The sequence below is a fragment of the Paroedura picta genome, chromosome 2 (genome assembly GCF_049243985.1).
Source record: "Paroedura picta isolate Pp20150507F chromosome 2, Ppicta_v3.0, whole genome shotgun sequence".
NCBI lineage: Eukaryota > Metazoa > Chordata > Lepidosauria > Squamata > Gekkonidae > Paroedura > Paroedura picta.
This window is the reverse complement of record NC_135370.1, coordinates 77,777,090-77,799,178: the sequence shown is the minus strand read 5'-3', so window position 1 is coordinate 77,799,178 and position 22,089 is coordinate 77,777,090. Positions and strand designations below refer to the sequence as shown.

The 22,089-nt window shown below is 45.6% G+C and overlaps 1 protein-coding gene across 15 annotated transcripts in view; it reads right to left on the bottom strand.

Moving 5' to 3' along the window:
• CTNND1 (catenin delta 1) overlaps positions 1-22,089 on the bottom strand; it is a 56,330-nt gene that overhangs the window by 6,079 nt on the left and 28,162 nt on the right. For 11 of the 15 annotated variants that reach the window (XM_077321019.1, XM_077321024.1, XM_077321027.1 and 8 more), the window contains 13 exons: positions 20,694-20,765; positions 19,845-20,003; positions 18,164-18,696; positions 9,517-9,980; positions 9,243-9,426; positions 8,380-8,497; positions 6,761-6,914; positions 6,399-6,416; positions 5,139-5,207; positions 3,323-3,450; positions 1,847-1,994; positions 780-972; positions 562-676 (listed from right to left, as the gene is read on the bottom strand). In XM_077321019.1, the coding sequence (XP_077177134.1) occupies positions 562-676; positions 780-972; positions 1,847-1,994; positions 3,323-3,450; positions 5,139-5,207; positions 6,399-6,416; positions 6,761-6,914; positions 8,380-8,497; positions 9,243-9,426; positions 9,517-9,980; positions 18,164-18,696; positions 19,845-20,003; positions 20,694-20,765 (2,355 nt within the window). The remainder of the gene's footprint in view (positions 1-561; positions 677-779; positions 973-1,846; positions 1,995-3,322; positions 3,451-5,138; positions 5,208-6,398; positions 6,417-6,760; positions 6,915-8,379; positions 8,498-9,242; positions 9,427-9,516; positions 9,981-18,163; positions 18,697-19,844; positions 20,004-20,693; positions 20,766-22,089) is intronic. The other 4 variants (XM_077321028.1, XM_077321033.1, XM_077321034.1 and 1 more) reach the window with 2 other exon arrangements.

The window sequence follows — 22,089 nt, the reverse complement described above, 5'->3', positions numbered from 1 at the left end:
CACATCTTTAGATCTGGCAAGAACCCTCTTTGGCTCAGAGCTCTGCTATGTACTCCAGCAGGGACACATATGGGCCTCTGCTTCTGTGACTCTTCTTGACAGATGCACAGCACCTTATGTGAGGGGCAGGCAGGCATGTTAAATGCTTCCTTGAATGGCTTTCTCAACAGAAGTTCACAATAAGGCCAATGTGTCAACTCTCTGTTTGAGAAATTAAGGGGTTGGAGAGAGACCAGTTACGTACCAAGATAATGCAATGTTTTTTTTCTTCTGCACAGGAGGCCTGGGACAATTATTTATCTTTCATCTTAAAAAATGGCAGTGCAATTAGGGTTGCCAGCCCCAGAAATCTTCTCCATAGCCTCCCATTTGTTGGTCCATGCAGGGGTAGTCAACTTGTGGTCCTCCAGATGTGGAGGAGAAAGCATTTGCTGGCAGGGGCTAATGGGAATTGTAGTCCATGAACATCTGGAGGACCACAGGTTGACTACCCATGCAATTAAGGTACAGCAACTCCCCCCACCAAGCCCCTCTAACACATTTTATTCAATCTGCAAATACCTGGAAATCAGATCTCTTCCACCCTTCTTTCTCAAGCGGCTTCCGTAGCTCTTTATAACCCCAGACCGTCTGTAGTACAAGGGCAGCTGCTCTGACTTCCCTCTCTGAGCGATTCCTGACAGGAGGGACCAAGATACATATGAGCAGGAGTATTGCACCCTACAAAACCTTTGGGAAGGCTTCATTAGCATACAATTCCCTACTAGGGCTGCACTCACCCAGATTTGTTGATTAGTACCAGTTTCTCAATGCCTTGCGTCTCCCGCAGTTTCTTTGCTGCTTCCAAGTTGTCCACTATGACCTCATTTATAGTGTTCAGCACAGAGACCACAGTATCTTCAGAGAGGTTCTTGGCTGGCATCTGCTGTCCCCCTGGCAAGTTTTTCACTAAGCTGGGGATAGCATGCTTACCTAGAGTTGAGAGTAGATCAGGGTCACCATCCAGGAAAAAACAGACAAAATGCTAGAAATATGACAAGTTCCCATGAAGTAGTCTCTGCCTTGCTCTAAATTCTGAATATCCTGCTCAGTTTTCAACTGTTCTGCTCTCAAAAAGGATAAAGCTTCCATAGCACAAACATCTCAGATCTTGGGACAGGATTCAAGCATCCCCATTAGTTTGCCCTTCTAAGATTTGTTGATTATTGGTCTGGTTAAGAAGCAGCAGCAAAAATATTTTAATCTCACTTCAACGCCCCATCTGGCACCTATTAATACAATGATGGTCCACAACCTGGACTATTCTAATGTGGCTTTCCAAAAATGTTCTAAAACAGAAGTAGGGAGAAGCACATAAACTCCTTAGGGGTTGTGCAGGACAAAATCAAAGAAGTTTCGACAGAAGGACACACATGATGGCTACTGAACTGCAATTTCAACTGTATAAGGTTCACCCATATCAGGGGTGCTTCTGCTTTTTTTTTTAATGGAATATCCTGATACTTATCAAGCTAGGCATTCAATAAGGGACACTTAGTATTCAAGGTTATCTACATACAACTCTCCTGCATATGTTTCCACCATAAGCCTTGAATTGTTAATTTTCCTTTATAGATGTGGTCTATAGGCTGTGTCCAGGTGACAGAGGCATATGAAAGCCATAAAATCTGTTAAAAACTCCCTTTCTTGTTCTCAGCATATTTTAGAAAGGACTGAACAATTATGAAGTGGTAGCTTGGTTTAAAATGAGTGTGCATGCATCCTTATATGTCAGTAAAAAATTCCCCTGGATAAGACCCACAAAATATACAATAAGCTCCACCTTTCCTACGCTTATTGCTCTCACCTATCAACTCTTTGTTGCGGCTATCCACCGCCAGGTTGCGCAAGGCTCCAGATGCAGCTTTCACCACACGCTCATCATGGGTTAAAAGGTCAGCAACGGCCGACAGGCCTTTTTCCTGGCGCAACGCAGATCGAATGTACCGCCCGTACTGCAAGAGACAACATTAGCACAGAGCATGAGAGATACCCTCAGCTTGTTCTTGTTCTTAATTTTGCTCCCCAGCCTCACCAACTTCTTTAAGGCACTACAGTTTCGTTAGAAACATTCTTACAGCCCAAACCCAACTAATTCAGTATTATACCAACTCTGGTTATTTACAAGTTATCTTACATGCTTAAAGTGGCTTATTATCTTCTCTGCCATAATTTTGATTCATTGTCCTATTCTGGAAATTCCCCATTACTCAGTGGCAAAGGCATAAAAGGGGAAGACATCCAAGTTTTGAAATGGGCACGAGAAGGTAGATTCTCACAGTCATTATACTGAGAGCAATTCATACAGGACTTCCTCTGTCACTTCTGCTCCTCCCAAGCTGCTCAGGACGGTGTACAATATACATTTACAATGAAACATAGATATTAAGGTGCAATTTATTTATTGTTTTAAGGTTTTTCTACTCGCCACTCACATACCTGCCTTTCACTCTACCTGTACAACAAAGCACAGTGCACACACACACTCTAACTCTGGGAGGCTCTCTTCAGATTTAATTAGCAATTTAATTCAGATTTAATTGGGCCGATCCTGAGTTGAGCAGGAGGTTGGACTAGATGGCCTGTCTGGCCCCTTCCAACTCTATGATTCTGTGATTCTATGAATTCCTGGCAGATGTTGTCTGGAAAGCTCAAAGGTTATGAGGGAGTTTGGACATAGGGTCAACCACAAGATTGTACTTCCACTGAGGAGGAGAAAGTAGCTGTGGAGTGATATCAGGTCTGAAAAACCCTTGGCTATTCTGGTCCACTCTGTGAGTGTCCTGCACAGTGCAGGGGGTTGGACTACATGGCCCAGGAGGTCCCTACCAAACTCTATGATTCTATGATTCTGACTCAATTTTGTAACTTAAAATGTACAGCTGAAACTCAAACATTATGCAAAAAAAGAAATAAACAATAATTATTTTGAGAGGGAAAAAGTTATGAGGGAGGAAAGGGTAAGAGATTGGGTATAGGAGATGAGGAAAAGACACAATGGAGACAGGCCAAGGACGGGAAACTAGAGCAATGAATCACGAGTAAGAAGACCAGACTGAGCAGAGACCTGCATGGAGTGAGCAAGAGCCTTCCTTTCACTGCTTGCCAGAGCCTTGCAGGCAGGGCTTGAAGGTCAGTAGTGGGGCTAAACCCAGGCACTGCCCAGGAGCATCTTGTAAACAGCAGCCTAGCTGGGAGCACCTGCTGCAGCAACAGTTGCAGCACAAAATGGCTCTCTCACAAGCTTCCTTAAAAAAAAACAACAGAAGCCAACTTCACTCACAGTCCAGCGGCCGGCACACAAGTTCTGGATGGCTCCCGCAGAGGCCTCCAGGATAGGAGGAGTTTTGCTCTCTTTCAACAGTGAGATGTATATGCGGACAACTTCCGGCTGGAAGAGAAGTTCATAGCCTGGCAAAGGAAGAGGAGAGGAGTTATAGATGAAGCCCATCAAGTACTGGGGGAGTGGAGACTTATGAGAACTTTGCTTTAAGTGGCCATGAAACCACTCCGTTCACTTTAGAAGGCGGGGATACCACCAAGACATGCTGCTTTTTAACACTGTTCGATTGGAATACCCTGCACCTCAGGATCACTGGCCATCTGATATTAACCCCCACCCAAGAGTACACTTTCATTTCCAGTTCTGAGCAGGAAATGCAGCTGGAGCATTCTGAACAGACTTCCCCAAGTTTTCTGTTAACTCTCCTAAAATTGCTTTATTACAGTACGTTTTAGTCATTTTATAATGTACTTTATCATCTATTTTAAACAGCCAGAAAGGCTTTTTGTAAAACAAATAAATATGAGAACCCATGTTTAGCAAAGCTGGGCCTCTCAGATTTCAGGGTAACTGAAATCTTCCATGATGATTCTTTCATTGCTTTGCTGAAACATCTGTAATGATGCACTGAATACAAAGTACTTTTTTCTTACAATCATTGGATTTCTCAATGCTGACCTTTCAGGTCCAGTTCCTGAGGCCACTGTGGTTAGCGATGAAAGCAATTATAAAAACAGAAGCCTTTGATTGGAGCTCATATATTTAAAAACATTTAAAGTATCTGTTGGCACACATCAAATATCTGGGTGAGTACACTAGTATTGCCAGGGAGATAGGACTTGTGCCTAATGTGTTTCAATCTAACAGATCTTCATCAGAGATGAATTGACAGATATACACGCAAAAATATATTTGTACAATATTACAGTGTGTGTGTGTGTGTGTGTGTGTGTGTGTGTGAGAAAAGACTTATTTAATCCAGTAAACTAGTTCTGGTCCTGCAATGTGTTCTTATTTAGCAGAATCCTCAGCCAGCTTGTATCTTATGCCTCCCCTGGATATTCGAGAGTCCTACTGCATGCTGCTCTGACAAAAGGTCCAAAATGAGAGGTACTCACCCAGCTATTTGATGTGTGCCAACTTTTGATGTGTGCCAACTTTTAATGTTTTTAAATATGAGCTCCAATAAAATGTTTCTGTTTTTATAATTGCTTTCATCCCTAACCTTTTCTGTTCTTGCCTGTTTTTAGGTTGGGTTTTTTATTTCCCTTTTGGGTACCAGTTTTTCCAGCACAGCTACATAGCAGCTTGGTGTAGTGGTTAGAAGCACCAACTTCTAACCTGTGAGCCAGGATTGCTTCTGCACTCCCCCACATGCAGCCAGCTGGATGAGCTTGGGCTTGCCGTGGCACTTTTACAACTGTTCTGACCGAGCAGTGATATCAGGGCTCTCTCAGCCTCACCCACCTCACAGGGTGTCTGTTGTGGGGAGAGGAAAGGGAAGGCGATTGTAAGCCGCTTTGAGCCTCCTTCTGGTAGAGAAAAGTGGCATATAAGAACCAACTCTTCCTCTTCTTCTACCATACCTTTGGTTCAGGAGTTGGGATCACTTTTAAAGCAAAAGAGCAATCTGCATCTCCACCCAATCCCTCAATAAAACAGGTCTCAACAGCGTGTAACTCATATCCTTTGCCTTAGTTAAGAATGTGCATGTGAAACTATGTGTAGCAAGAAGCCACTGATGAGGAGATAAGCGTCACTGAAGAAGACCTTTCCCCTTCTGCATTCCCTTGTTATGTTTTTAGGGTAAAGGTACCTTTTGCAGGAGTTTGTCTTTTGGGGAAGTCCACTATATCAGCAGAAGAATCCTCTGTTGGTTTTTTACCTTGAAAGAGTGGAAATGACATTAGTGAAGGGAAGGAGGGTCTCCCAAGCACAGAAGCTCTTCACTGCCTATACTAACTAATAAGGAAATTCTACTGCCCCACTTGACAACTAAAGTTTTGAGAACAAAGAGCACGGCTGGGGTCTGCTGAGTATTAGGAGGGATGTAGCCATCACACTACCTGGACTCAGGCCAGAACAATGGCTCATCTAGACCAGTACCATGTAGGAAGCTTGGGAAGTCTCCTGGCATCCTCTAGAAAGACACACACATACCTGTGCTTTCAGAAGATTCCAAAAACTGAATTTCAGACCATATAAACGCAAAGTAAATACCCTACTAATTCACTAGCCCTCCCCCCCCTCCCCAGTTAATTCAAATTTCCAAAAGACAGAGGAAGTCACAACTGTCAGGTCAACCTACCTTCCATTTCACACTAGCCTCAAGAAAAGAAAACTGCTGCTACCAAAGGTGAGAGGAATGGTTCTGCTCCCTCAACATCCCCACCCAGTATGCCCTGGAAGGATTTCCCCAATGGGTGGGAGTTCATTTGCTCTATATTCTTTTTAATTTGTTAAACATTTATCAGGTGGTAGGTCCATATAAGGTCATGTCAACCCATTTCCCCTCCTTCCAAAACGGCCAACGGTGGCCCTGGAGCGGGTGGGAAGGGGAGGGGGTCCTGGCATGTACACAGCTATGCTCCTGAACTATATTCTGCATGACCGTAGCACTTCTGGGGTTTCTTGAAGCCTCAAGAATGTTTCAGAAGTTTCTCAAGGGTAAAAATGTTGAGAAAGGCTGCTCTAGGGCAACTCGTCTGTCTTCCTTAAATCGGCTGTAATTCTGGGTGACTTCTAGGCCCCACCTGGAGGGCTGCAAGACACAACCTGTGCATTTTCAGAGTGGTCTGTAGGATTTACAAACCTGTGAAGTGACTTTAAGCTAGCCCTCACCTCACTCTGCAATGAATATTCTGGCAGTTCCAATGGTTGCACGCAGAAAGCCAGCACCTGCTCCCAAGAATGGGTAGTAACACAGAACTTGCATAAGAGTCCTGTTTCATGCCTAAGCTACTGGATAGGTGAGAATCCTATCCAGTGGGCAAGGGCAGAAGGAAGACATGAAAGCTGTTTGCAACGCTATGCGGTTTTAAAACCAAAGATACGCATGCCAAAGAGCTCAGCTTACCTCTGGAGAACCACTCGTCTTTTGGCGGACAGAAGGACAGGGAAGAAGGGAGGCAATAGAGAAGAGATGCCAGCAGGACCACAGGCCGTTTGGAAGGAAAGCAAAGAGAAGGGGAAATAGGCCCCAGATTAGTTGAAGACCCAGCCATCACCTTGATTGACACACTCAAAAAAAAAAAAAAGCCCACCATATAAGGTATTAGGCCATGACAGGTAAGGAGCAGGAGAGCCAGAAAGTTACCACAGCTACAAAAGGCTTGTGTGGCAAGCAGCAGCTTGTCCTCCAAAGCCAAGGGTGATTTCAAGCACTAGAAAATGCCCTCCCTAAATCTGCAGAAAACTGCACAGCCTCTGGGATCTTACCTTTGCCCTTTTTGGCACCAAAGCAGCTGGCAGCATGGGGGCCCGTGTTGTTGGCCACGTTGAGGGGGGCTTCCTTATAGTTCTCCGCATTGGGGATCTCACGGTGCACCTGATATGATAAGTTCCTCAGAAGGCAGACACAGTTTTCCACAAGCTGACAAAAGACAGAAAATTCTCAAGTTAAATGTGAGTGAAGCTCTCATTCAAGGGTCCCTGGTATACACACCAGGGCATGCAAGGCCAGTAAGCATTTAGCACCTTAGTGCAAAGATCGTCAGGGAGCCTGCGCCTACTCAGCCAGAACAAGGAACTGTAACATGAACCACAAGTTTACACTTTTTGGACAGTTCATCAAAAGTGACCACCAAGAGTCTATAACCCTGATATATAACCATCCTAGTCTGTTAGGTTAAGGCCTGCAATTGCTTTGGGAAAGATGCTAGTGGTGACTACACCCACCCCTCCCATCTCTTTGCCCAAAAGGATGAGACGTTGGCCAGAGGTACAGAAAGTCAATACTGCGTAGTGGTCAAGTTCTGGGAAGCTCTAAGTTTGAATCCTCAGCCTGTCAAAGAAGCTTCATGGGTGACCTTGGGCCAGATGCACACTCAACACCTAAGCCTACATCTCAGGGTTGTTGTGAGAAAAAATGAAATCAATTATATAAGTGGCTTTTGGTCTCCATTAGGCAGAATAGCAGGACATAAATGCAGAAAAATGAAATTAAAATCATGGTACTGACTCATGAGAGAGTGGGAAAGGATAGAAAATCTGGCTCCCAGTACCTGACATTTCCCCCTGAAAATAAGGGACAGTCCCATCCTTGTTCTTGCATGCCATTCTAACTCTAAAATTGATCTGGGGAGCCCAGATGCTCAATTACACGAAACAGATGCTCTGGCCTATAATCCGGTCAGCCCTAAAGGGGAGTGAAGATTTCTAAAACCCCATACATGCCAGAAAGATATGGGGACCAAAATCTGTACAGGATCCCCGGTCCCAGGGAGATCAAACTGCTTCAAGCAGGGCCAGGGGTTTTTCAGCCCCACAGGACCTATCAGTTCCACAGAGCTTGTAAACCAGGCCCAAAACAACACACATTGCTGGCCTCCCTGACACAACCCATTAGATCTCAGCTAAGGTCTTGTGACTCCCCCCCTGCTTTCTCCCATGGGATTAAGAGGATCAGGCATTCAGTGTTTGATTGTGGTTTTCATGTTTTTAAATATATTAATTTACTTAATTTACTTAAATATATTAATTTACTTAAATTCCTAAATTATATTTTATTTTCTATATATGATATATATTGTTGTGAACTACCCAGAGTCTCCAGAGAGTGGGTGGCAAAAAGAAATGTAACAATAAATAAATAAAAGGAAGGAAAGGATAATCAACTGCAGTGGTCTTGAGACAGGTGATGGAAAATAATCCTCACGTGACAGTAACTGCTTCTTTCTGCCACTACATCGTTCTTCAAAGCCCTTCACTGACTGTTCTCCCTTTGTCTAGAGAAAGGCAATCTGTCCTTAACAGGCAGACCATTCTGTGGCTCTGGCTGTAAAAGAAGCACCACTTATTTTTAGGAAGAATAATGCTGCGTGCCCCACATTCTTTACCTTGCTGTCGGAATCTTTCTGGCCAATTTCTGACTGGACAATGTATATGAGAGCATCCACCAGACCATCACACTCTCTCAGCTTTCGACGGGCTTCGCTTCTCTCTGAGCTGACATTTCTGCAATTTAGAAATAATTAGAAATAATTAGCAAGTAATGACTGAGTTCTGATGCATCTTACTGTCTTGCCCGCAAAAAAGAAAACACGGCATCTTAGAGCCTTGCATGTTATGCATTGCTTGAATACACTTCCTAACACTGACTCTGACAAACCCAGGATGGAAGCCAATGCCACATTCTGTACCTTATCCACAAGTCCCAGTGGTCTGCTGGTCAAACATAAATAGTAGCTAACAATCCCAAATTACCAAGTTCACCACTGCAGTAATGTCAAGGATCTTGCCTTCACCATATGGACCCTCCCCTCCCCAAACTAAAGATACAAACAGGGCATTCATGGCCTATAGTTTAGAATTCAATATGGTGGCTTGGATCCTGTGGACATGTTGCTCTACCATGCAGCTTTCTTTCACTCGTATGTCAGTCTGTGCAAAGGGCCACTGAAGAGTTAGGCAAATGGAAGCACCAGCAGAACAGGAAGCATGCTTCCAGGCATGCTGTCCAGTATACTCAGAATCCAGCCATAGGATCCAAGCCATAGGATCGACAGCTAGCTAGGCTTTCCCCACTACACTAACTAGACTTCCTTGTAGACAAAAGTACAAAAAACCACAAACTAATTTCAAGAATCTGATCTTTCCCTGCTGGTTGGGCTGAAGAGCTGTCAAAGCAGTGAAAAGGACTGCAAACATAAGGCAAAGTGACACTGGGGGTATTTACAACTGAAAGACAACTTCAGCTTACCTAAGGCAGCCAATGGTATTGGTGAGCACTGACTCCCACTCTATGTGGCGGGGCTTGGAATCTTCACCGGGGTCCTTCTCCCACCCAGAGTGTGGAATGATAACCTCGTCTGTGAGGGCATGTAAGGCATTATCCACAATGGCCATCTTTATTGAGTCATGAGAAGAGAGGTTCCAGAGCGTTCCTGAAACAGAGAGCACCACCACAGTTAAGAGTCCTTTACCTGTCGAGGAGAGGTGTGAAGCTCATGCCTCTCTCCAAAGGAGGCTATTACCTGTAATCACTTCAGTGAGGTCCAGGTCACGCGCCTTCCTCAGCAGCCGCACCAGAGCAGGGACACCGTCACAGTTCTTGATGGCAATCTTGTTGTCCTGGTCCTTGCCGAAGGAGATGTTCTTAAGGGCCCCACACACGGCATAGTGCACCTCCTTCTTGGGGTGGTCCAGCAGCCCCACTAGAATAGGAATGCCCTTCAGCTTGCGCACCTCCGTTTTCACCTTGTCATTGCGGTAGCACAAGTGTTGCAGATAGGCTGCGGCATTAGCCTTCACTGCATCCAGGCGAAACCCCAGCATAGCTATCACTTCGGGGAGGTCAGGCTGGCGCCAGTTGGCCGGTGGTGGCCCTCCTTTCCGTAGGCTGTCTAGGCTGGCTAAGCTCCCTCTCTCGTGCTGGGCCAGTGGAGCCCAGTAATACTGGTCTCTGCCCAAGTCATCCACCAACATGTCCTCATAACTCCTGCAGACATAGGAAAAAGAAAGGTAGGCAATTAGACCAACCGCAGCCATCTGCTATACTGCCTTACACTGGAATTAGTACAACAAACAAGTACTTGTTTCAGCAGCCAGTTATTGGGACTCCATTAAGATTTCCACCAAGTGAGAAAAGATAAACTATAAAGTAAGTGTCTTCCAGAGGCTTTCTGTGCTGTCTGTGGTCTAAGGATTTAGGGGGCTATTACATGGAAATTAGGCAAGTTTTGTTTTTTTTAAATCAAGTCACCAGCAGTGGTAGAAATGGACAGGTGCCCAGCAGAACAAGGATAACACTGAAAGCCAGCTTCGGTATGTTACTACCAGACCAAAAGCAGAGGGCTAGGCATCCCCAGGGCTCTAATTCTTTGGCACTTCTACTGATGAAGGAGTTGGGGGCAAAACTTTCCAGAGTCCTTTTCTAGCCCTGGGCCTGGGCATGAGATGAAGCTTCTGTCCTCTTTTACTGCAGAAGTCTTCAGAGCATAGGTCATCGCAGCCCCTTGACCAGCACCCAAAATGCGCCATCTTCCCCAACTTGACCTGACAGTGTCCATCAACAAGGCAGTGGGTTAAAGACAGGCAAGCAGCTCCTAATTAAAGAAACAGGCAAATTCCCAACCACTAGAGGTCAGCCTCCATGACACACAGCTGAACTCGTGGCTTTTCTGCATCTATAGGATTTCCTCCTTTCCCCTCAGAAGCCATTCCAGTCTGGCCACCAGGTGGCAGCTTTGTGCCACCAATCCTAAACTGTTAAATTTGTGTCCAATAGCACCTTTAAGACCAACAAAGATTTATTCAAGTGTGCATGCACATTTCCTCAGACAATGGAACAAGGATCATAAGGAGAAAGTAAATTAGTAGCAAATTAGTAAACTGCATCAGAAAATCCTAAATATGCAGTATGATAATTCTTTGCTAGAAAAGCTAATCAGTCCTTTGGGTTCAGTTGCATTCACAAAAATATTGAGGGGAATAAAAATGTCAAGGTTAGTAATTAATGCCAGACACTTTCCCAGTTGTGAAAATAATTAATTAAAAGAGACTAGTTGCTTGCCCCATCCATCTCCACGCAAGCGTGGAAGCATCCCCGCAAGTGACAAGCTGTGCTGAGTTTGTTATCTTGTCCTGAGAACAGTTAGATTTTAAATTACATTGCATACTACTTACATCACATTACAGTTACATTGTCCCAAATAAAGTACAAAGAAGAGGGGACTGTTAAGGAGTATGGTATATAAGAATTGAATGAAGTTAAACTAATGTGCCTGTTGAATCCTGGGAATTTCATTGTTTTGAGTGTTGTAATAACTTGCATTTCTGCAATCCTCTCCCTTTCCAGTCTGTTCTTGAAGTTTCTTTGCAATAAAACAGCTACTTTGCTACCAAGCCATGTCAACTCCTGCATCACCCAGCTTGCTCCTCAGCTCTGATCATAGGACACCCATGCAGCAATTGGCACAGGCACAGACTGGTGACTCAGATCTGTACGAACTCAATGGTTAAGTGACACTATCAAACTGCGAAGACGGATATTCAGATATAACACCTGCAGGCTTTGCTCAAGGATGATTGTTTTAAGATGTTTGTGGTTACATCTGATTTAAGATGGTCTCTGCAGATTTCACAGTTAATTGGGGGAACGGGGTGGGGAGACCAGCTTTCCCCCACAAAGCAGTTCTCACTGTGCAGCATTCTAATTACAGATGACATCCCAGGCTGGAAATTCTGCTCAGCCGCAACAGTTCCAGTCTGCGTACTCTTGCCCTTCACAGGCAGCTGGAACAATGAGGCAAGCCCTGAACTGTCCAGTGGCCAGTGCCAATGAAAAAAACGATGTGTCTCTTTAAGAAGGGAATGAAGGAGCAAAAAGAAACAGGCAGCCTCAAAAGCCACAAGACAGACAGAAATTTCACAAGTGTAGCTCACAAATGTCAGGCTCAGATCCACCAACCGTTCCTCCAATTCTGCTCTCTTGCAGAGACCTGAGAGCCTGAGCCAGAACCAAGGATCAGTTTTTTGCTTCCTTAAGGGCAGGTTTCTGGTTACCCCAATTCCGGAAAATGCTGAAGCAGCCGAGGAGGAATTTCGGAGGCCTACTGCAACCCCTGCCCAGACCCACAAAGCTTTGATGTCTGTCTATGGGGTCTGCATTTTAGACATTTTTTGGTTGGAAACAGCAAGCAGACATTCCCTCTATCACGGGTGGGGGAGCGGTGGCGTATTCCCTTCACCTGAATAAAGTATGAAGTCCACTCAGCCCCACCTTTCTTCCTTTTTCTTCCTACACATCAAGTCAGCAACTTGATCAGCAGGCATATTGCCTTGTTCCTGGGTTATTAGGCACACCCGATCACAATAGATGCCTTTTGAATGTAGCAAGCTGAGCCACAAGGCAGCCAAGCTGTTACTACCCAGACAGAGAAGCACAGTCAGCAAATTGACTCAGCTGTTCTTGGTTATAGCATGCCGACCTTTTGTCATTCAACTCTCATCAAGCACACTTTTGCGGATTATTTACAACACAGTTGAGGCACAACCAAGAGTCATTTCACATTTGTCCAAGGAGTCACATCCCAAGCTGGGGGCAAATTGTTTTGCAAGGCAAGGAGAAGAGATTCTATGCCTTTTGCTTCATAATCATTGTCCCAACAGGCCCTCTGCCTGTCAGGATGCATCATTAGACCTATGATTTGTGTCTCCACAAGTACTGGACGAAAGAGGACCCGAGGGGGAGACGGAGCCCCTTGTAGCTTCCTTGTTAAGAGAGGCCACAGCTCTCCAGCACAGAACACACCTTGCAATAATGGAATTTAGTCTCCAGTCCAAAAAAGGACCTCTGGTCTTGAGAAAGCAACACAACCAACCCAGGCCAAGGACCTCATGAGGGAACCAGCAAATCACTAGCCTCACAGAAACTGGCTTAGGCAGCCCCTTCCCCACAATCCCTGCTGAAAGACCTGCGTACTCTGAAGGAAGGGAAAACAAGAGAAGCCCAGGTCATCACGACTCCTGTTGTCTCCAGACAGGATCTGCTACTTGCTACAAAACCACTTTTATGTATTTTAACATATCTTTACACCGCCCGTGGCGCCATGGGCGCCACGGACTAAATAAAACAGTAAGCCCTTGGAAGGCGGGCTGTGTCCGGGATGAGGAAGGGTGCCGATTGGCCCCTTCCTCATAACAGACTATCGGAGGGACCAATCGGCAGGCGCGAAGCGCCTGCCGATTGGTCCCTCCGATTCCTTGCCGGAGCAACTGCGAGCCGCGCGTAGCGCAGCTCGCAGTTGCTCCAAGCCAGCCGGCCTCTAAGAACCTCTAAGCCAGTGGTCCCCAACCTTTATTAGGCTGGGGACCGGCAGGCCATCGGGCCGCGCCCGTGGGGGCCGCCCCCGCGGGGGCCGCGCCCGCGGATCGGGCCGCGCCCGTGGGGGCCGCCCCCGCGGATCGGGCCGCGCCCGCGGGCCGCGCCCGCGGGCCGTGCCCGCCGCCGCCCAGGGAGCCCCCAGCCTCTAAAAACGCATCGCCGGCACAAGAAGATGGCCGCCGGCAAGAAGACCGCGCCAGGGAGCCGCCCGCCGAAGGAGCTGCCCACCGCAAAGGAGCTGCCCGCCGAGAAGGAGCCACCCAAGGAGCTGCCCGCCGCGAAGGAGCTGCCCGACGTCGCTACAGCCCTCTCACCGGTAAGCTACCTTTCCTCACCCTGCCCTCGCCAGTCCCTCGCTCTCCCCCCCCCTGCTAGGGCCCATTGTATTTGGAATACAATGGGCTTTTTTACTAGTTTTAAACATAAAACCCTCCAGCTAGAGATCATGTAGAATAACAATAGTGCCAATGTCAGGTAGTAGACAACTGGCCCAAGTAAAGCAGCTGCTGATACCCTCAAAGCACTGCTCAACCTCATGTTCATTTTCCTCGGTGGGTATCCAAGCAGGAGTGCAAAGGAAGCACAAGTACATTTAACTTCACCACCAGTAATACTAACCCAGAAAGTCCAATGGCTTCCGGACAATGACCCCCAGTCCGGGGAGAGTGGAATCCCCATGGGGACCACAAGCACCTATCAGATGGCACTTTCTCAGTGCCTGGCATCTGCAGAGGGTGTGCTTGGTGATTACATGTAATAAAAATTGTAATTCCCGTACGCCCCCCCCCCCAAAGCATCTTTAAATGGAGGTTCAGAAGGCCTGTAAGGCCCCAGCTTTTTTAATGAAGTAGGCAGTTTGATGAAAACTGAAGAGCTGGTCAGAAGTAAGCTGATTCTTTTAGGCAGTTCATAATCTGCACTCCACTAGGAGGGTTTTAAAAGCACATATTATGAAGCCTTTTCTTTCATACGTTTCAAGAAAAGTTCCTGAGCAGTGTTGTGTTGACTGGATCATCACACGTCAAAATGATTCTGGAAACCTCTGATCTAAAGAAAACGAGGTCTTCGTCAAATAGAAAAATCAACAATGGTAACCAACTTTCCTGAACAGCTTGATAAATGTCTAACCTTCTCCTTATCTTCAACCAACAGCTGCCTTTGCTAAACTGCAGGACACACACAAGTTCCTGTAGGGAAAGAGCAGAACCCCAACAAGCTGGGCTGGAGTCCTGTGTAAGCCACGAATGCATTCTAACCTCCCCTGGAAACAGAAAGGGAAAGAAAGGATACATATGGGCTCCTCATCAGGCAAATCAATGCGGAAAGGGAAGGAGGTTTGACAACTGCTGCTCCAAATAACAAATGTCCAATTTTAATAGTTGATTCCCATCTTGAAATGTTCACACCAGTCACTCCCATCTTTCTGGGTTATTTTTGAAAGCACATACCGCTCCCTTTTTGACCTAATCTCTTAAATCCCAGAACATACAACCCACACACATACACTCCCCAAAGCACCACAGACTCACATGTAATCTTATCCCCAGCAGTTAAACCCAATGATTCTTAAAGCTCTATTGCAAATAAAAGGCATTTGATCTGGCATCTATTCGGGGGAAATGCAGCAGAATAATCATACCCTCACAAAACAAAAATCAGCAGAAGCGAATATAAAGTCTTGGATGATACAATAAGAAAAGGAGAAAGACTCAACCATCTACAGTGACTTATTGTCAGACTACCTCAACTCTTCACGTTCTATGGATGCTGTTTGATGAAGTTCAGCAGAACACACCAAGCAGGTCCTGTGACCTCATGGTCAATTAGAGTCAGAGGATACTGAACCTCCTGAAAGTTGTTAAACTTTCCTTCACAAGGGCAGACTCCCCAGCAACAGCATGTTCCTTAGTCAAGAACAAGGATGCCAATATGTTATGTGGCTAGCTATCTTCCATAGATAGGCAGAGGAAAACCCAAGGCTCTAAGACAGGATGGTAACTGAGAAGACAGTAATGAGGAGCCAACTGCAACAAATACACAAATTCCACAGACGTCTGTGCTCTTCATCAGTCTGCACAGGACACAGCAATTTCAGCACTGGCAAGCTAGAGGACAGGGATGAAGCATACAATGAGTTACACAACGCCTTTACTGGTTAGACACAGCACAGGGAGGTGCAAATACTACTTTTAGATTAATGTGCAAGTCTGCAAGTTGTTTTACTTTTACCTCAGTGGGATTCAAATACTGGAGAACTGGCCTCTTAGTTCAAGCAGCAATGAGTCCATGAGCAACAATGAGTGCATCGAGCCACAGGACATTTTGTGAGGTTTTTCTTTTTTATAAAATGGACATTTTGGACTGCTGGAGTTCTTGGGCATTACTGCCCAATCAAAGGCCGTAAGAATATATCCGCTGTTACTTCTCCACAGAGCAGGGCACGTATGGGTAATGATACATCATGGGGAAAGGTTCAGCACAAGGTGTAGAGCTACTGTGTCACTGGCATTTATGACTTGTCACCAAAAGCATGCAGATGTGTGGGTTTTGCCCCAAACCTTCATGTACTGAATGCAAGTCTTTGGTAGACATGACTCACTTCACTGCATTCTACATGTTTGAGCCCTACCGCCTATTTATTGGATTGTCTTCAAAAATGACCATTCCTATCTCAACAGAGATAGGACTACTCAACAGGGACCTTAACTACCAGTTGCTCTGTAGTTTATGGAAAGCCCTTATGCAGAGCAGTAAGGAAACAAGCTGCATGTAAACCTAAAGTTGTAAGTGTCCCTTAGTTAGGCTTCTGCTGAGAGAACTGTGTCCTACCACGGTATCCAATTGCTTCAGTAATCAGAGGTCAACTGGTACCTCCAGCCATTTCTCCTGATTTCAGCTTGACCCTGCAGGTTTGTTTTTCAGTGGTACTTTTGTACTAAGCCTAATTAGGCAAGAGTCATTGGCACTGTGTTTGGAAGAATTTGTGGAATTCAGTAATTGTGCAAAGTTGCCATGTGTGACACCACTTTACCCACTGTAGGCCTCCACTCAGGAGTCAAAGCTATGACAGTGGAACATTCTCTTGAGCAAGATACAGACTTGAGGGACTAACAAAAGGGGTCAGAATTCTTTACTGATATGGACAAGTCCAGTAACAACTAACATTACGCAACAGGGATGCGGTGCATGCATTTAACCCACCCACTTCATTTTATCTACAAAAGAAAGAATTTGGAATGCTGTTCTAGTGTTTATCATGGATTAAGATAGGACAAACTCAGGAATAAACTCTAAGGAGACAGGAAGGCGGAGGGATCAAACTGGCATGAAACAGCAAGATGACAGCATGAACCCAAGTCATGTTAGGCAAAGCAGCACCGCCCAGCCCTATTTTGCCAGAAGCCTCAGCCACACCCACTGAAATAGAAGTCTTTAGAAATATTTATGCCCATGCCCCTAAAATCAGGATAGTCAGGATAGGGCCTTCTGTTTTATTTGAAGCTAGAAGCTAACAAATTTCCCAAAACTTCACACACGCACTTGTTGAGGGTAGCAAAAAGACAATTTTCAGTGATTATTCTTCCTACCATCTACTGTCATTTCTGGATTATCCACTGATACTATTCTGGAGGGAGGGGAACACCATTAGCTGCAGCAGGAGACGGAAAGTGGTAAAGTTCCACTCCCTTCACAGAGATCTGCTATTCTGGATCTAAGCCACTGGCAGTAACTATGCTCTGCACTCGGCAGAATCCTTGCAGCTAAAGCTTGCTAGGCTGCCTGGCCTAGATTGGAAAAGAATGTTCAGTAGTAAAGGTTTTCCAAACTTTGGCACCAAACAAAGATGACTTTGGCTGCAAATACATCACAGCCACGCTCTTGTATGAGCATCTGAAGAGAATCCACAAGGTTATTGATCGTGCAGCAGAAAGAGATGGTGACCTAAAGGAAGAGCAGCCCTGTAGTCACCACTGCAGCCTGCATTCAGGCATCCACACGGTTCACACAGCCGTGGTCTCCTCAACATGGACAAAACATCTGCCTGCCTATAGCAGAGTATTTGCCAGCTGCTGCAGCTGGCCTTGTAATTCAAAATAGGGCAAGGGAAGAAATCTTCATGTTACTAAGAACAGTGACACAAGGTCCATACATGATATTTTGATTGAGAGCACTTTTCACGCAAGCTTTCCTTGCAAAGAAACCTTTTTTTGTATTCCATCATTCAAGTGCAACCTGGAGCAATATGGCTCAGCAATACAACTTACCACTTGAGAGACCCAAGTTACACAATCTCACACCATTCTTGTAATTAACTAGAGAGCAATATGATGGCATAGCCCTCTCACAGTTACAGATGCTACAGCTGGAGGGAGAAACCTGGGAAGGACTGGCATATGCACCATTTTTCTCCCCGGAAAATCCACCCCCATATACCACATAAAGCAACAGAAAAAAGATAGTTTTTTCACTGCCCTCCCACAATGGGGACACTGAAGCCAGGATGAGGAAGTACCTTTTCTCTATAATACATAACTATATTCAGTAATGCCCAGGATGGGGGGGGACAGTTTTAAAGCCTGGTTTGGCTATGACTTGTTCACTTTTGAAAACCACATTAACCCATTAAGTAGAGAAGTTAAAGGTAGCCCTTTCCCCAACAGTAGATAAATTAAAAGTAGTCCTTTCCTAAAGACTGTGGGTTTGTTCCTCAGTGCCACTTTAGACACGGTACAACCACCAGGGACACCATGCTATTACCAAGGACTTCTACAACACACGCAGCTGTATGCACCTACCTAAGCCTCTGGCGGGGGTCAGAAGGAGTCCCAGTCCGCCTGGCGGTACCGTAGTCCGTCATTGTGCCATAATCCAGGTCTTCATATCCCATACTGCGCTGGTCATCCTCCAACCCATAGGGCTCTGCATGGAAGCGGTTCAAGTCCATGTTGCTTCCGCCCACTCGCACCTGTGGCTGGGGCCCATAGACGTCTTGACGGCTAGGGGCTCGGTAGCCATCCATGGAGGGCCGGTAGCGCTCATCAATACGGGTCACACGGGACAAACTACCATAGTTGTGTTCACTACCATGGTAGCCATCTTCGTAAGGACGGCCATAACCATCTGGGTAGTGGTAGTTTCGTGGAAGGGTAGCTGTGCCTGGCTGGCTCATGTAGGCACCGGGACCACCGTTGGTATTTTTCCTGAAGTTCCTATCCATAGTCTGAATGTAGTTGTTGGTGACTGGAGAGCCATCTACAGGCAGCCCGTCAGGACCAACAGGCACCTGCTGTACTGTGCGTGTGGTCATGGTCTTCACCACCTTCTTCACCTAGAAGATTAAACAGGTGCTGTTAGGTACCTGAAAATTTTCCCTCTCACCATAGTTGTCAGAGGCCTCAACTTTGCTCTTAGTACAGAGTTCCCCATTAGACCCATAGAACATTGCTCCGCCGTTCGCCAATACACTCAGCATTAGCAATTTTTTGTTGTAAACCACCCTTCTGTGGAATTGCATGTTCCCTCCTTCCCTTCTTGAGTGCGAAATTCTGAAACTTGGTGTGGAGTAGTAGCAGATGTCAGACTATAATTGAGGCGATCCAGGTTTAAGTATTTATTAAGCAATAAAGATCACTCACTGACCCCTCGACTTAGAATCATAGAGTTGGAAGGGGCCACACAAGCCATCTAGTCCAACCCCCTGCTCAACGCAGGATCAGCCCAAAGCATCCTAAAGCATCCAAGAAAAGTGTGTATCCAACCTTTGCTTGAAGACTGCCAGTGAGGGGGAGCTCACCACCTCCTTAGGCAGCCTATTCCACTGCTGAACTACTCTGACTGTGAACATTTTTTTCCTGATATCTAGCCTATATCGTTGTACTTGTAGTTTAAACCCATTACTGCCTGTCCTCTCCTCTGCAGCCAACGGGAACAGCATCCTGCCCTCCTCCAAGTGACTTCTCTCAGACTACCCTACTGCACAATGTTATGGAAAGAAAAAAATGGAGGAAGCAAGCATGATGCATGCTAACTTGAGGCACTTTGATTAAAAGTGGGTGAGATGTTCCTTAGCCCATGGCTTCAGATCTGGGCTAGGTGGTAACTCTGGCCAACATTATTTCCAGTGTAAACAATTAAAGGGAGTTAAAGCCTGGTAAGAGGAATGCAGAGTCTTATAGTCTTCTCCCTATTAGTTAATCATGGTCAAGCTGGTTTCATCATCTGCACCAAACTTTTGGGATGCTAGCAACTAAACAAGCAGTCATGTCAACAAGCCATCATGGAGGAGACCACATCAGAGGACAAGCTGAGGCCATTCCCATGCATCAGCTTGTTTGTGTGCCATCAGCCCTTCTCTGCCATTAGAGGCACTGAAAAGTGACATGGCACACAGAATGAATGTGCACCCTGCCCAGCTTCAATCAAGACATCAGAAACAATTCTGTAACGTGACACTTGCTAAGTTTTCTCTAGGCTTACTGTAGTTTCTGTACGGCGAGTTGTTCCATCATCTGATGTCTCTACAGAAACAACAGACATGGCACCTTCTGGGTCTTCCTCCATGGTGTAAGTCTCTTCCACAATCTGTCCTGGATCCTGCATTCTGGGAATGGTGCTGTATATGAGATGACTGTGGTCCTGGGGGAATTATTAGGACACAGCATTTCAGTTGAAATCTGCTCTGACTATATCAGAAAACTCCATATAACATATCCATCTAAAGACTCCTTAAGCTCCTGACAGAGGGGCAAGAAAGGCCAAATTTTGTTTTGCTTTGTTTTAATGACTAAATAAATGTAAAGTGCTCCTTGAGTGCTGAAATGTATACAGGATAGAACTAAATGATGCAGTGTAAGAGCAGAATCAAAGCTCCTATACATATCAGTTGACTATTTAAACAAGGGCCTGGAGAAATCAGATGGAAGACAGAAATTCTGGGTGGTTTTTGACCCAATGCAGAATGAAAGACCAAGCGACTCATGCTTGTGCTCTGAATCATATCCAAAGATACTGACAAACTCCAGGAATAACTGACAAGCATCCTTCAGGCTTGAAGAATCCTGGACCAGTTCTTAATTTTTTAAAAAATGGGTCCTGTTCATGAGCAAGACACAGACAAACAAGGGAAAGCCCCAGAATCAGTCCCTGGCCCCTTCCATTAAAGGCCATGGGAAAGGCCACTCGCTACCTGAGGCCCAAGAGAACTGCTATCAGTCATGACAGATGAATCAATAGCCTGACTCTGTATAAGGTAGATTCGTATTAACATCAGCATCCCATTCCAATAACCGAGAGTCACCAAAGCACGAAATCCTTTGTTATCTTTACCTGCGGTCCGTTGAGTTTCAGTTCTGAGAATTTCTGCCTCTCCAGGTCAGCATTGCCCAGAAAGCGGCCGTTCTGTAAAAGACAAGCAGGAGTGAATCTGAACCCATGACTGTGAAGCAAGGGGGAAAAGTTCAGCCTCTGCATGTAGCTTTGTAAATTCAGCTGGGCCACCCCATAGATTTTCTGTATGCCTGACCACCACATCCATCAAGAGGCCAGAAGTGTGCACTAGTATGATTTGAAACCGTGCGGTACACATTGGCTTTATAGGTCCTTGCAGGTTTATAAAAATGGAAAAGTTTCTGAAAAATTACATATTAAAGTCTGCATAGGCTAAAATTGTACAAGCTGGAAAAGCATTCAAACTTCTGTTCTATAATGCCCCAAACCCTACAAGTACTTAACAGTCTATAAAATAGGTGATTGTATACAGAAAGCCGTATTGACAAACAGTTCAGAGACCAGATTCTCCCCAACATCTCGATATAATAAATCCAAGTTGTTTTTCCCACCCTATATATCTAGGGTGACTCGTTTCATTAGAACCTGTCATCACCAAAATGAAAATAATTGAAGGCAGGGTCATAGGAGCACTCAGATTAACTATCTTGTAAACTTGGACTTTAATTCTTCTTGCACTGACAGCTTCTGATTCAAAACTCCGAACAGATTTTATCCCTACTGAGGCACTGGTTCTTGGCTGAATGGGAAAGAAACACTCCTATAGCCATAAGCATAATTCACAGTTGCAAAACATTACTTTGTCTAAGCTTGTCCTTCAGTATAAGTAGACAATAGAAAAACAAACAAAGTGAAAACCAAAATAACTTCTGCCTCAAAGCCCAACAGAAGCCGTTTGAAGTCAGTAAGGTGACTTTTCCCTTGAACAACTTCAACAGTTCAAAACCAGCTTCGTGCAAGGATTGCTTAGAGAAGACTGAGCTTTCTAAGAAATTACCACCACCATATGAGTAGGGAGGGTTTCTTTTCATCATCACAATTCAAGAATTACTGTCTATTAGCTCTTTACTCTACCGAAGAGATTCCCAATCAGGGGTCCATAGACCCCCAAGGGGTTTGCAGGAGCTCCGGAAGGGGGTTGCAGCCTTTCACCTCCTGTCTTCATGGATTTGACTGCAGGCCAAGTAACCAGCCGCTTCCATTGCTCCCCCATCCCAGGCATGAGCAAGTTCACTTGTGGTTTCTGCACCGGGGAGGGGGTGGAGCCTGCACACCTACTTCCACCTTAAACCACCTCTGGTCTCTCTCTCCCTCGGTCCTCCTCAAGCCTGCCTATTAACACGAATGGTGGTATCACTCCCAATGGCATGCCACCTCCAGAGGGGGTGTGGCAGGGAGGCATAACCATCTGACGTTACTTCTGGGGTTCCACAAA